This window comes from Syngnathus typhle, linkage group LG4 (genome assembly GCF_033458585.1).
Source record: "Syngnathus typhle isolate RoL2023-S1 ecotype Sweden linkage group LG4, RoL_Styp_1.0, whole genome shotgun sequence".
In the NCBI taxonomy this organism is placed as follows: Eukaryota; Metazoa; Chordata; class Actinopteri; order Syngnathiformes; family Syngnathidae; genus Syngnathus; species Syngnathus typhle.
Genome location: NC_083741.1, coordinates 19,858,251 through 19,871,789, shown reverse-complemented (window position 1 = coordinate 19,871,789; position 13,539 = coordinate 19,858,251). Strand labels below are relative to the sequence as shown.

General features: G+C 41.2%; 1 protein-coding gene across 1 annotated transcript in view; it reads right to left on the bottom strand.

Annotated features, from left to right (window-relative positions):
- tox3 (TOX high mobility group box family member 3) overlaps positions 1-13,539 on the bottom strand; it is a 32,205-nt gene that overhangs the window by 2,160 nt on the left and 16,506 nt on the right. The window contains exons 2-7 of the mRNA XM_061277431.1: positions 12,324-12,389; positions 6,438-6,689; positions 818-1,081; positions 492-722; positions 271-351; positions 1-184 (exon numbers count right to left, since the gene is read on the bottom strand). The exon at positions 1-184 is cut by the window's left edge and continues 2,160 nt beyond it. Coding sequence (XP_061133415.1) covers positions 1-184; positions 271-351; positions 492-722; positions 818-1,081; positions 6,438-6,689; positions 12,324-12,389 — 1,078 coding nt within the window. The remainder of the gene's footprint in view (positions 185-270; positions 352-491; positions 723-817; positions 1,082-6,437; positions 6,690-12,323; positions 12,390-13,539) is intronic.

Sequence of the window (13,539 nt, the reverse complement as noted above, 5' to 3'; positions counted from 1 at the left end):
TCATCTGCAGAGGCTTGGGGGCGATGGCTCGGGGTAGGGCTTGCTGAAGAGCCTGCGAGGCCGACGGCATGGAGGGGTGGTGATTGAGCGGAGAGGGCAGCACCAAGCCCGGAGAGAGGCTGGTGGAGGCCAAAGTCTGCTGCACAGACCGGATCGTCTGGGCCTCTGCAGATTCTGCCGCAGCCTGGACCCCGCAAAAAACCCCGACGAATCAATCATCTGAGATTTCACAATGCAATTGTTTTTAGGCTAAGGAGAGAAATGACTGACCTTGGACACCAGACTAGCGCGGTATGCTGCCAAGGCCTTCAAGTACTCTTTCTTGGCAGCCTCTGTTTTGCTTTTGTACACCTGAAATAACACCACAACAATGATCGATGAGCGACGAGATTTTTCTTGAAACACGGAAGGCATGGAAGGAAAACCGACAAAAGATGTTGCAAGTTGCATACTGCAGGGTCAGTAGAAACTTCATATTCTGTTAGACGTACCTGTTTCTGCTCTTCTCCAAGACCGTCCCACATGGATGCCACAATCTTGGACACTTCGCCAAAGGTGGCGTTGGGGTTCTGACCCTTGATAGCCGCCTGAGTGTCTCTGAAGAACAGGGCATATGCCGACACTGGCTTCTGAGGTTCGTTAGGATCCTTCTTCTTCTTCTTCTTGGGGGTCTTGGGCTTTTTCGTAGGATCGACGGGTGCCGGTCTCTTTTCGCCCACAACCTAAAATAATAGAGGATAGATGTTGCTCAGGACTGTGGCTTGAAAATATACATATAGATTCAAGCTTTTTCGCAGACATCTGATGACTTCCTCACCCTGTTGCCGTCGTCCTGGTCATCTTCGTTGATGGAGCTGGAAGGCGATGGTGTGGCAGACTTGCTAGCCGGCGGTGATGGCGAAGTGTGGGCGATGTTGGCGCCGCCCATGTTCAGGTTCAGCTGCGCGTTGAGATGCGATTGGTTGATGGTGGTCAGCTGATTCCGTGAGATCATCCCGTTGGGGCCGTTTATGTTGGCGATGGACTTCATCAGCATAGCTGGGTTGGTTGCGTACTGGCGGATATGGGCCGATCCAACGTTCTGTCAGTGACATCAATGGAAAAGGAGGCATTGTTTACACGGTAATGCAGTATTGATTCTCTGTTTCGATGTTAAGTTGCTATGCCTGCAGCTCAAGTGTCTCCGTTCAAGAGAGGAATGGATGGTGGATTGTTAAATGGTAGTGCCACAATGCGCATGTTATATGAAATGATTGACTTAAAGTAAAATATTTTTGTATTCAAATTTTTGTTTTGTGCCACAGCTTCTTCATTACATGTACAAAATTATTCGTCGTTTATACCTGCAACAATATGGTACAATCAATGATCACTGCTAACCATTCTCTACGCGCGGATGTTGTCAACGGCAATCACGCTAATCCAGAATTAGGAATGATCTTTAAGACTGAACAATAAATTCTTGTGATTGAGAAGGCACAATTGATTTTCAGGAGATACTTGAGGAACACTGAGCGTTTGAAAAAAAAATCTTTACTCATGAACTGTTTCTTGGAATTGCATTTAAGAGGGAACATTGAGTTTGCATTTAACAGAACTGAGTCGTATATTATCTTTCAAGTAACAACAAGCTCTTGAAAGATTTTTTTTGATGCGTTAAAATGAAACAACTGGGTGTTGTAACAACAGACTCCTCAAAGAGTCTTTGAGACCGAACAACCGAGCCTTAAAAGAGTCTTTGGGAAGAAACCGCATATTCTTAGAAGTGCCTTATGCAAGGTGCATGTTTACACAGGTTAGCATTGATTGCAACTCGGTTGAAACCAGCAGGCGTCTCTAAGGGCTGCCAGATCAGAGAGCTGACATGGAACAGAGGAGGAGATGTGAGTGCAACACAAGAAGGTGATTTGTTCCTTTTGGCTGAGTCCATCTGGTATTCAGCGACACAATCTCAATCTCCACCTAAATCAACACATCATAAACCAACGCATGAGGCTCTATTGAACTCACCCATCTTGCTGAAATATTGTAACGGCTTTTTAAGGATACAACATATTGTTGTCACTTCTCTCTTATCATGAATACAATTGTGGGGAGCGATGGGAGGTGTCCGTTTACTTGTGGCAGGAAGATGCAGTGAGAAAATCTTTTGTTTTTTCCCAAATAATAAAAAAACATGGACAAGCTTGTGAGCATATTTGCATAGCCACCTCACTTCCAAGTGCTTTTGTCATTACTGAAAACATGACGGGTTGCCGTTTGCGCCATAAAAAGACGCATGCTGAGCTCATTAGTCGCGGCCATCTGTATGGCAACGATGCAGACCGGCCAATGAGCCGTTGCGCCGTTTGTTTGGAATATGCTGATTACCTCAAAATGCTTCTTAAGCATTGAGATTTTTTTTCTGTTAAATGTTAGTGAAACTTTGGAAGTGAAACAACCTTAAACTGGAGATGGCAAACTTTTGTGCTCAGGGGTGACCTTTTTTTTTTTTTTTTTTTTTACATGGGCAGATAGTATTTTTGTTTTTATATAATAACATATATTTCCATATATTTTTTGTTTTTTTGCTAACCTCCCGTTTTTTATTTTTTTTACTTTTGAGGCCTATAATGAAAAAAGTTCACAATGGTATAAGTTTTTGAACAGTGAATGCAGTCTGTCGAATTGGAATCAGCGTGCGACGATAAAGGCTAACGAATCATCTTGGCTCACAGTCGCACACAAATAGATCACGCCCTTGCCATTTCTCGTTTGCATTTTGATTACGGTATTGTCAGCACTCCTGACGAGATGTTTTGATAGTTGTCGTAAATCGGCAAATAAGTCCTTATCTCCGGCTCTCAGCGGCTAAACAAGATACTATGTCTCTAATCAATACATGTTAATCCACTTTGCAATATCCCTCACATAACCTCTGAGAAAGGAAGAGGAAAATGACTTATTTACTGCATTTCTATTGCAGAATGAGAGCAATAAAATGAATGTCATCTTTCGGGGCTCGGATGACACGTGCGATACAATTTCAACAAAGATATCAGAAAAATGAAATAGAAAATCTGAATTGATGAAGAGTTTATGAACAGTGCCCGCATGTGCTAAGCTGTAAGAGCACTGAAAATAATGTTAACAAGTTCAATTTCCATTCAATCAATGAGCAGAGCTCTTGGAAATGTTCTGTGGCAGCAGAGGGCTAAAAATCATCTATATGGTAATTATGGGTGGATGAATCCCCCAGTAACTTTCGCCAGCATGAAAGGTCAGTCCTATTAAAGATAGTTTATCAGCACTCTGCACATATTCCTTTACTGGGCTTCTAAATGGCGACATCATTTTTATTTTTAAAACACACACACAGAAACACATACGAGTGCAAGCACACATGGCCCCTCCCCTTTTCCATTTTCAGCAACTGTGCTCAAGCTAAATGAGAAAAATACAATTGTGAGTACTGGTAAAGGGTACAATGCAGGGGCGGGGCTATTTTAGTTCTCTGGGGGCAGACTGCATTTATTTAAAAACATAATATGACGATCAAACAATGAATTATTATTATGTAAATAAACAAAGACAGGCAAATGGCAGCCCGTCCACATTCTGAGTGTCCAATTTAACACTATTTAGATTTTTGTTACTAGACCAACAAATTATAAAAATAAAAACAATTACCTTTCTAAGTAAACATTTTTTGGGCCAATCTCAAACATATCAAATTAGCCATAAATACGCAAATCCACACATTACCCAGGCTGTAATATTGGGCATTTGTCATGCTATGTTAGCATCTATGCTAACATTACAAGACCACTTCAGTGCCTAATACTCTTGACAAGTGATCAGGGTTGGATATTACCCCTGCTTCTGAAACTAAATTCCAGCTGTCCTGTGACCCTGAACAGGATAATAGAACACGGACGGGTGGAATGACATGACATTGGTAAACAGAGATTGCATTACAAGACATCTACTGTATGTTTTTAATCCAATCATATGAGGACAGACTGAGGCAATTTTCTCTGTGTCCTTGCACATGTCAAGACATGGCGAAAGCACCAGGTGTTCTTTGGAAATAGAAGCCCAGGACCCTCGTTGTAGAGTAGAGGAGAGGTGGGAGAAGAAATTGTGAATAAAGCTACGCTGGCAAGCTGTACCCTCCGGTACGATTGGGTTTGAGCACAAACGAGGGGATGGTAACACACTGGGAAACAAAAAATTCGAGAGTTTGGAGCTTGTTAAGAGAGCGGATTAAATAAATAATGACTTGGCATTCAGACGTTGCATTGCCCCTAACAAGGTGAACAATTTGCAAGATCTACGTGCTGCATGAGCAGTCAGGACTGGGGAATTAGAGGAGCACTTGGCAATGCAATAGAAATTCTTGCAAATCTGAACTGCTGGCTTCCACATTTTTTTTTTTTTGAAACAGATAAGTCTTTTTTTACAATGAGTGTAAAAGCGAATATTGTATCTCCAACTTTTTCTGATTTACCTTTCTGTAGAACCTGCACCGATATGAACTAGGAGACCTTGCCTTATGTAGAGATTGACCATACCTGATGTAGCCTTACACAATTGGTAGTATCAGAAGAAAAAAGAAAAACAATTAGTTTTTTTGTCTTTTGAGGTAATATCAGTTGTATTTTTTATGTTTTTATGTTCTACATAAACACTGACAAAGACAGAGTCGACTCGACAACTGTACGCCTCCGGAATAAGAATCAAAAGCCGTTTTCTCACTGACACTAAAAACTGGCATCGACTAGATAAACGGCATATCTTCTGTTACAGCCACTTTGCGTGATTATGGGAGCAAAGTGAGCAGAAAGCAAACAAGTCAAATGAAAAATATAATTGTAATATTGTGCTGTTTATTTGTTGGCCCCTGCAGCCATAACAAAGAAGAGAGCTTGTAATCACGTACATAAGCATGTCATTCCTTTATCAGCGTGCTGACAACAATGACAAAACACCCCTCTCAGGCTCTCGTAAATCACTGTCTGCAAACTGAGACCGGCACTTATCTTGTTTCAAAAGTTTCCTCTTGGAGATAACAAAAAAAAGAAAGAATCAGGTGAAAGGAGTGACGATATTCATTGTGCCAAAGCTTCTGGGGAATCAATCCCATTTCAGGAGAAAATGACCATCTTTTTTTTTTTTCCCGTGGCAGAATGTGCGATGGCCGATAACGAGCGGCAACCTACTTTCTCAGCTTTGAAATAAGAGTCCAATCAGACACATGAGCCATGCAAATGGTCTTAAAGGAGGAATAAATGCCAGGGAATCAAAATCTAATCCTCTAGCAAGTCGTGAGAACGGTCCGGAATGTAATTGTGTCAAGGTTCCTCCAGATGTACCGAGCTTAACTGACCGTGAAATGAAAATTCTTTAGGCACAAGCCTTTTGGGGCCCTCACTTACTGTACGGGATGTTTTAAAAAAGCGGCAATTATCTTGTGGGCCCTGGAGCACGGAGGCAGGGAAACGGAGCTGTTAAGAGTTTATAGCCCGTCTCCCCTTATGGAATGTAAATAAATGCAGTGGAACCAGGAAAAAATATGACTCAAAAGTTAAACAATACTTCAAACCGTCAAATGGTTGAGGACTTCAGAATTTCTGGTGTTGTGTCCCGTATTTTTTGAACGATAAGGCGCACTTTTAAATCCTTATATTTGATCAAAAAACAACAATGCACCTTATAACCCAGTGTGCCTTATATATGGAAATTTCCAAAATAGACCTGTTCCTTGAGACTCTTATAATCAAGTGCACCTGGTGGTCTGAAAAAATACGGTAGTTTGGCTTTTTATTTATATCACCACCAACGTTTATCAGATAACAACTAAACATAATAACCGAAGAATGAAATATGGATCTTATTGTGACATATATGTTCAATAGATGTTTGATGCAACAAAAAAATACGATTTACATTTCTCGTGAAAACACCTCGGAGGTTTATCAGTGATAAAAACAAGGAAAAGTGTGGCTTTGTATCTCCTCAGAACGACACCTCGATATCGTCATTATCTGGGCCAATCATGCTTTTGTCCTTTCGCTAAATGAATCTGCCGTTTTCTTCCTAATAGACAAGCAGTCATCCAGTTGACATTTCCATTTTTTCTCCTCAGTGCTTCTACCCACTGTGGCATTTAAGAACACCTTTTTCCAACCTCAGACAACAATCTCACAGGCCTGCCAGCTACCGCGCAATTGACCATTTCATGTCAGGGATGAGACAACACCATTTAAGCGCACCTCGAACAATGTGAGTTGCGCCTTTTACAGCGTACAGAACAATGTTTTGGGATTAGCATGTTGCTATGGTGGCCATTTTGTTGGAACGGTACAACAACTTGATGAAGACTTTTTTAGTTGATGCAACATCATCATTGTCCCGTTTCTGTCGATCCAAAGAAGTAGAAGGGCAGTCAAACTCACCACCGGTTGGCCATTGCTGATTGTCAGTCCTTCCTGGTCCATCATGTTACGCGAGATTGTGATGGAAGGCAGGTCCAAGCTCTGAGGGGGGAACTGAGGGATGAGTGAGCCCCTGTGCTGGACCGGAGGCTCCGGCATGGTGGGGAAAGGCGATTCGCCATCAGACAGGCCGAGGCCGGACTCCATTTCCGGTGGAGGTGTGATAGGGGGAATCTCAAACTCCTCGTCCCCTAGACTTGGTGTGTGAAAGGTCTGCAAGGAAAGAGAACGCATTGGTTGATCTGACTGACGTTGAGTATTTGGAGTGAGGTTATACGCAACTAAGTCTTCTACGTGCAGTAAAATATTGTATTTGCTGAAGGCATTAAAAGCGACGATCACGTAAGAGTGAGATGATGTGTGATAAAGGCACTCAATCTTAAAGCAGTTAATCTTAAGGATGCAAAACATTGGGGTGAATATACATGTCACTAACAAGATGGCTTTAAAAAACATTTTCAAGATGATTACACTTGGCCAGGAGTATTTCTTTTTTTGTTCCCCTTGCCTGCACCCTTAAATCTGCTCATCAAACAGCCTAATCCTTCTGCCTTTGGAATTAAAGCTTTCCGACACGCTTAATTTGCTTACTCGCCTTCTTGGAGATGGGAATGTTCACACACTTAGGTCTTGTTTTTATGTGTAATGTTGCGTTAAGCCACTCTGCGGAAATGGGGGCTATTCATAAGCTCACAATGACCACAGCAAAACCAAAAGAAGGTGTCAAAGGTAATGATAGATAATTTCGCAAAACCAGGATTGCTTGAAAAGCTTAGAAATCATCTTATTATGTTATTATATCTGCAAAATAATGGAACATATCTAAAACAAATTGGGATCACTTTTACAGGACTATTCTACTTAAAAGCATCCTTGACATGACGATAATTGGCTTCGATAATTGGCTTGAAAGCCAAAATAAGGCTTTTACTTCAACCAGGAAGGTCTCTTTTCAAACACGGTTTAATTTTTAAAGATTCAAGGTGACGTGCTCACACCATACAACACCATGACAACCTTGCGTCCAAACCCAGAGGGCACAGATCAGTGAGAAGATACCAATTCTATGGTCAACAAGGTGGGAGAGAATATCTATATGACAAAGAAAACTGTCAGTGCACCAGCATCAAATTTTGATAGTCACATTTTTTATTCATATTCCTGAGGAGACAATTCTACAGAAACACAAACTTTTGTACCATTCTGAGGGATCCTGGTAAGTTCCTCGACAATTGCTTGGACCTTGCACTGCATTTCCTGGCTGCAACCTATTGACTCATTCCAAACTAGTTAGCTGGATGCAGAAGTTAAGCTCCAGAATTCGGATCCATCCAAATAATAAATGTCTATGAATGTGATTTTGTTTTTTAAGCTAATACATTTTCTTTCACACACTGATGATTTCAATATTACCATCATGACTTGACATGCATTAGCTGCTGGGGGCATCGAAAGACGCACTAATAACCAATAACCAACCAGGGCAGAAACCATTAATACTATTTTCATTCCGAAAACAGAACCAGTTCGCCTTCAGTTCACAGGGAGCTAAAGTCCAATTTGTCAATATGCCAGCCTCTGGTTGCCTGAGTGCTGAATAGATTACAAGAACTTCCAGTGAGAGCTGTTCGCAACAAGCTCTCCGCTATCCATTCAGGTCCCAGTGATGCCAGCATGTCAATGAAAAAATATAAATGTGTCTAAAAGTTAATACACTAAACTGCCACAAGTCAAGCAGGGGCAAAGCTCCAGATACTCCATCTTTGCCGCGTCCATTCATCTTTTCTGACTTCTTCGAGCGAGCCGGGGCAAGCTGTATGCTGGTGTGGAGACCTTGTGGTCTGTTCTGAGAGGACCTTGTACAAGGGTTTTTCTTTAGTTTATGACACTCCCGACATAGGCTTGCTTTGCAGAACAGGAGCCCAACAAAATAGAAGGTTGGCCATAGTGAGGCATTTTTGAAGGGGGATCAGAATTGTCTTCATCAGTTGTTTAATTTTTAACGAACAACAAGGAAGTTGATGGCATGCAGTGATGGAAACAGGCAGCAGTATTACTGCCGGGTCCATCTCCTCTGTATGTTAATGATGATGCAAATTAACATATGCACCGCAGGCCGTCGGTGCGGTCAGATCCGATTTGGTCAGATTTGGAACACAGAGGGTTGAAATATGTCTCCTGTCCATGAGGAAAGACCCTCTCTGGGGAGGGTAGAGGTGTCAGATCCTGCTGGCCGTAGCAGGGTGTCACGGTGTTGCTAACACAGCCGCGAGTCATTTGCAATAAAGCCAAGATAATTCCACAACAGGAGCAGCTTAAAGGACGGCTGTGATCGAAGATTACGAAACGCACAGTCTATTTTCTTTTCATTGCCCGTTTGTGAATGCATTCAAACGGTTGAGAAAGTGCCAAAAGAACTGCTGGCACGGGATGGAAGTACATGTTCATGTTAACGAGTGGGCAACGTTGGCTGCCATTATGGGTGATTAGCCTAGCATTAGCACTCGCGGACGTGAAGAAATTCTATGCAGAAATATAGTTCATAAAAATAAGACCAGATGAACATCCAAAAAAAATAAATAAATAAATAAATAATAAGAAATCTTCATTTCCAGGTATTTACATCTGGTTTTAAATAAACAAGTACATTTAGTTTAGTAAATCATTAGCTTGTTTGTATTGGGTGTTAGTCCATTTGGTTTCCTATTTAGCAGGTAAACTGCATCCTATTTAGGGTTTAATTCTGAGGATTGACTTGTTCAATGTCCTAAAATTGTTGATTTCTTCTCTCATATTCATAGGTTTTAATCCAAATGTTTTTTTGTGGGGGGCGGCAGCAAAAATAAAGCAATTGGCTCTACTGTTAAAAAAAGTAGAATATTACATCTCGGGTTAGCAGACTGTTTTGTTTGTTGAATAATTTATTCCCTGTTTTGACCTTGTACAGTATCAGCTTTAGAATTTATGAACTATTTCCTTGACACCTCACTGACCCTACCCTTTGATTGGTCCATATATAATGCACAAAAGCAAAAAGATTACAACACTGCTCACAGAAACAAACATAACAAACAAGGTTGAATTGTTATCAGTGTATTTTCTCCTGCATGGCTTTGTTGTTGGGATTTTTTATTTATTTTTTTATCCGAGTCCCATCAGGCTGCTCTTTCAGGGAGAGAGAACAAAAAGCTTTTCAGGCAGTACTCCCAGCCCTTCAATAAATGTACTAATGTGATTCACAGATGCAATAACCAAGACATGTTGAAGGCAGCAGCATGTAATTACTGAATGTAGCCGGCCTGCGAATCAATGGCAGGCAGGATTAAGGATCCAGTTTCAAATCAGCAGACAGCCAGAGTGCAACTGCTCAAATGACAACATCACCCACTGTAAGCCCTAATCAACATTATTTCAAATTTGTAGTCCATTTCTACATATTTATAGTTCATTAGATGTCTCTAATGTGATTGACTAAGTAAAGTGATACATCGACGTGGAATCTTACTGGATTGCAGTCAACGTTTTTGCCAGTAAGGATGTATGCTTTAGGAGGCACAACCAGGTCATCTTATCTCATCCTCTAAGTGCATCAGGTAAATGATACACCGGCCATCAAAACGCCACGCCAAATAAATGCAACACAAGTAAGCAATCACGCTGGGATGGAAAACATGATTGCCTGTACCTCCAATAATCACCTCCCATTTTCCATCAGGAAAGAAAAAAGCCTTATCATTCACACACAGACCTGAAAGAATCAACCTGTTTGATCGATGTTGTTAACCAAAACAGCAGCATTTAATGTCCCTGAGTCGGAATTGATTGGGTTGCGCCGTATGAAAAGGGATTTTATAAACTGAACATCTTCCACTCATTCCTTATAAATTTAGTGGAGGAGGAGCACACATGCTGATCACACACTAAATTTCTTTCTTTGTTGCTTAATTGCGGCAATTTCGGGGGGGGGGGGTTTATTGTGCCTTTGCTCCCTTGTCTTTAAAACATAAAAGCTGTGAACAAAATACAAAAAAAAACCCTCCACTTCCAATTGACTTAATTTGTAACACCTAGGCAACAAATTAGTGTAAATAAATACCCTTGTCCAATATTTGAGGAAATACTACATCTCAAATTAATTCCTACTTTGACATGTACACTGAATTGATGAGTGGCTTGAAGAATCCCGACAATGAAGCCTTCATGCTTCTTATCCTCTATCTCTTTCTCTGTGTCCTCCTTAGCGAGAAGCAGTACCATCTGTGCCCAAACACTGGAAACAGTTGTTCCTTTTGATAAAGTGCAAATGAGTTTGGCTGTTTTTTTCTTTTGTTCTATAACTCAAGGAGTATCCACGATTTACAAAACTCGCCCCTTCCCACCTCCTTTTCCCGAAGTGGATGATTATGCGATCACGGCCAGTAAGTCTCCTCTTATGGTACAGATAAAACCTGTCAATTCTTTAGATTATATGCCTTTGAGGTCTGTATAACGTAAATATGGGAGGAAAAAAAATAAGCTAGAAGCTGAATTTCTGTTTCTATCAGCAGGGAGAACTACAGAACTTCTTTTAACTTTGTCTTTGAGAAGCAAAGCAGGCATTGTCATTATTTCCAGTATATCAGAGCATCTCTAACCGAGTGCAGTCACATTGCATCAACGTCCCCTTCTTGGACGTCAGCAGCAGACAACGCAAGATGTCAGCACTAAGCTACCTGTGTTGTCTCTGGGTCTCTCTCTGGGCTGAAACGTTTCAGGTCATAAAAATAACAGAGCAGAATGGAGTAAGAGGAATTCATCCATATGAAAAGCAGAGAGGGCTTCATGGTGTATTGGGCTTATTGGAATTGATGCTTAGAAGTGGTGAATTATGTGACACAAAGAAATGAAAAAGAGCTCTATTATTCATGGAATGGGGCCAATGAAAAGAATGAACTGAATGGAAATTATGCTGAAGGATTACCAAGGAAGGGAAGCTATGTTCCCCCTTCTTAAACAACACATTTTTTTCAGTTTTATAGACACTTCAGCATGCAACCAAAAGGAAATTAGTTTCCAAATAAAGTCAAAATATGATCAGGACAAATCTGAAAGTCACAGAGAAAAATAGAGATTGAAGTACCATCAAATCTCTTGAGAGTTTGGCTCATTGAACATCTGGAGGATGAACTCCAAAGGTCGGTTATGCTTTTTCTTTTGCCCATAGTGCCTTTTTTAAAGACCACCACAATAAACCCAAGGGAAAAAAAGGGTGAATATCTGAAGATGACTAAATATCTAACTTTATTTTTGTTCCTCTGAGCAGACTTCATTTTGAATATCAATGAATTGGACTATATTTGAAACAACTAAGATTGTATCCCTATTGCAAAAAGGAAGGGGCTCAGATTTAATCCCTGATGCTGTCCCACCTCCACCTATCACACCTAACTGCTGTCCTACTGCACTCATACATGTTCTGGACTATTCCAAAACACTTTCCTGCTGCCCCAGACCTCTTCATGCAGTATCACGAGGGCTCTTTGGGTATCCTGTAATGAGCTTTTGCTAGCTCTAACAAGGCAAATAATAATTCTGTGGTGGTCTTCCGAGACAAGAAACCACAATTAAGCTCACAAATACTTATTTTCTGATTCTTGCCTCCATTTCTGTCATTTTATAGTGTGGCTCATCAACTTGAATCCTATACAGTCCTCACAACTCTTCTCATTGCCCTTGTTCTTAAAATGGGCCCGAGTACACTATTCCTGCATTGTCTCGAGACTATACACAGATATACGATACTATCTCCTCAAAATGAAATGGTCTAACAATGTATTAGAGTTATTGCTCAAAGTCATGTATACTCACATCACTAGCAGTCAGCAGGGCGCCATTCGCTTCTGACATATTCATGTAGTTGTTGTTGTTCTGGAACTGAAAGGGGAAAAAGAAACGACAAAAACACCATCAACTTGCTGCTCTGTTCATTGTGGACAGCTATCACTCACCGGCCAACGTTTACACAGCGCCCTTAAAACGTTTTTTTTTTTGTTATTTTTACCGCTTGCACGAGACCACGCCACTACTTTGGCCCCCGATGAGCGTGTCGCTCGGAGAGGCCCGGGTTGATTCAAAGTGGAAAGTAATGAGACGCTTCTCTGTCTATTCAGCGGCTTCGGGGATGACAATTAAGTGTGTTTGCATGACAAAGACAAGTATCAAGATGCACTAGCGGCTTATTAACTTCACACAACCTGTGGGCGAGTAGTGATACCACAAGAGGTTGGGGGGAGGGGGGGGGTTGACACGGGGTAATCAGAGCGAGTTAATGTGAGTTTTGGCAGTCTCTCACAAGCCATGCATTACCTTCAATAGTTGGCGTAAAGTCAGAATAGTTTTTATCGCTAACCAATTAACAAACCTAATATTAGTTGGTAAAGGTCTCATTATTTGTAATGGACAACCATAGGACTTCCTGTATTAAAGTCATGAAGGCTGTAAATGCCACATGCTAGTTTCAGCTACTAAAATGGACACTTTGCAAAGAAATGTTTTCACAACCTCTGAAACCCCCTTCCTGACCCGTGCATCTCCTGCTGGAAAAGTGGCAGCCACTTCCTTTCTTTAGGGACACAAGCGTGGTGAAAGGTCGGAACAATAGGACGTAGAATGAAGAATTATGGGCTAGCAGCTGGGTCAGGCAGCACAATGAAGCTCTGTGTGGAGTAGGCTCGACCCACGCAAGACTCGGGTTGGCTTGGGGGATGGTATAGTAAGAATCGCGGGGTCTTCGTTAAACTTCTTACGTTTTATCATTCTTTGTGTGTGTGTGTGGAAAAAAGTCACCAGGAACTCCAGTTGATGAGAAGAAGAAGAAATAAAACATCTTATCTTTGCCAGGGCCAAACAATAGTGAAACAAATTAAGATCAGAGCCAATGCATGAAGTGCATTCATATATTTCCCAGCCTTTTGTGTCCATTTTTTTTCTCCACCATCTCCTTTTATTCCGAGTGGTTAGTATGCGAATGTAATTACCGAAAGGACTTGGGCTAATCAACTAGGAATGGTATCCATTAATTAGT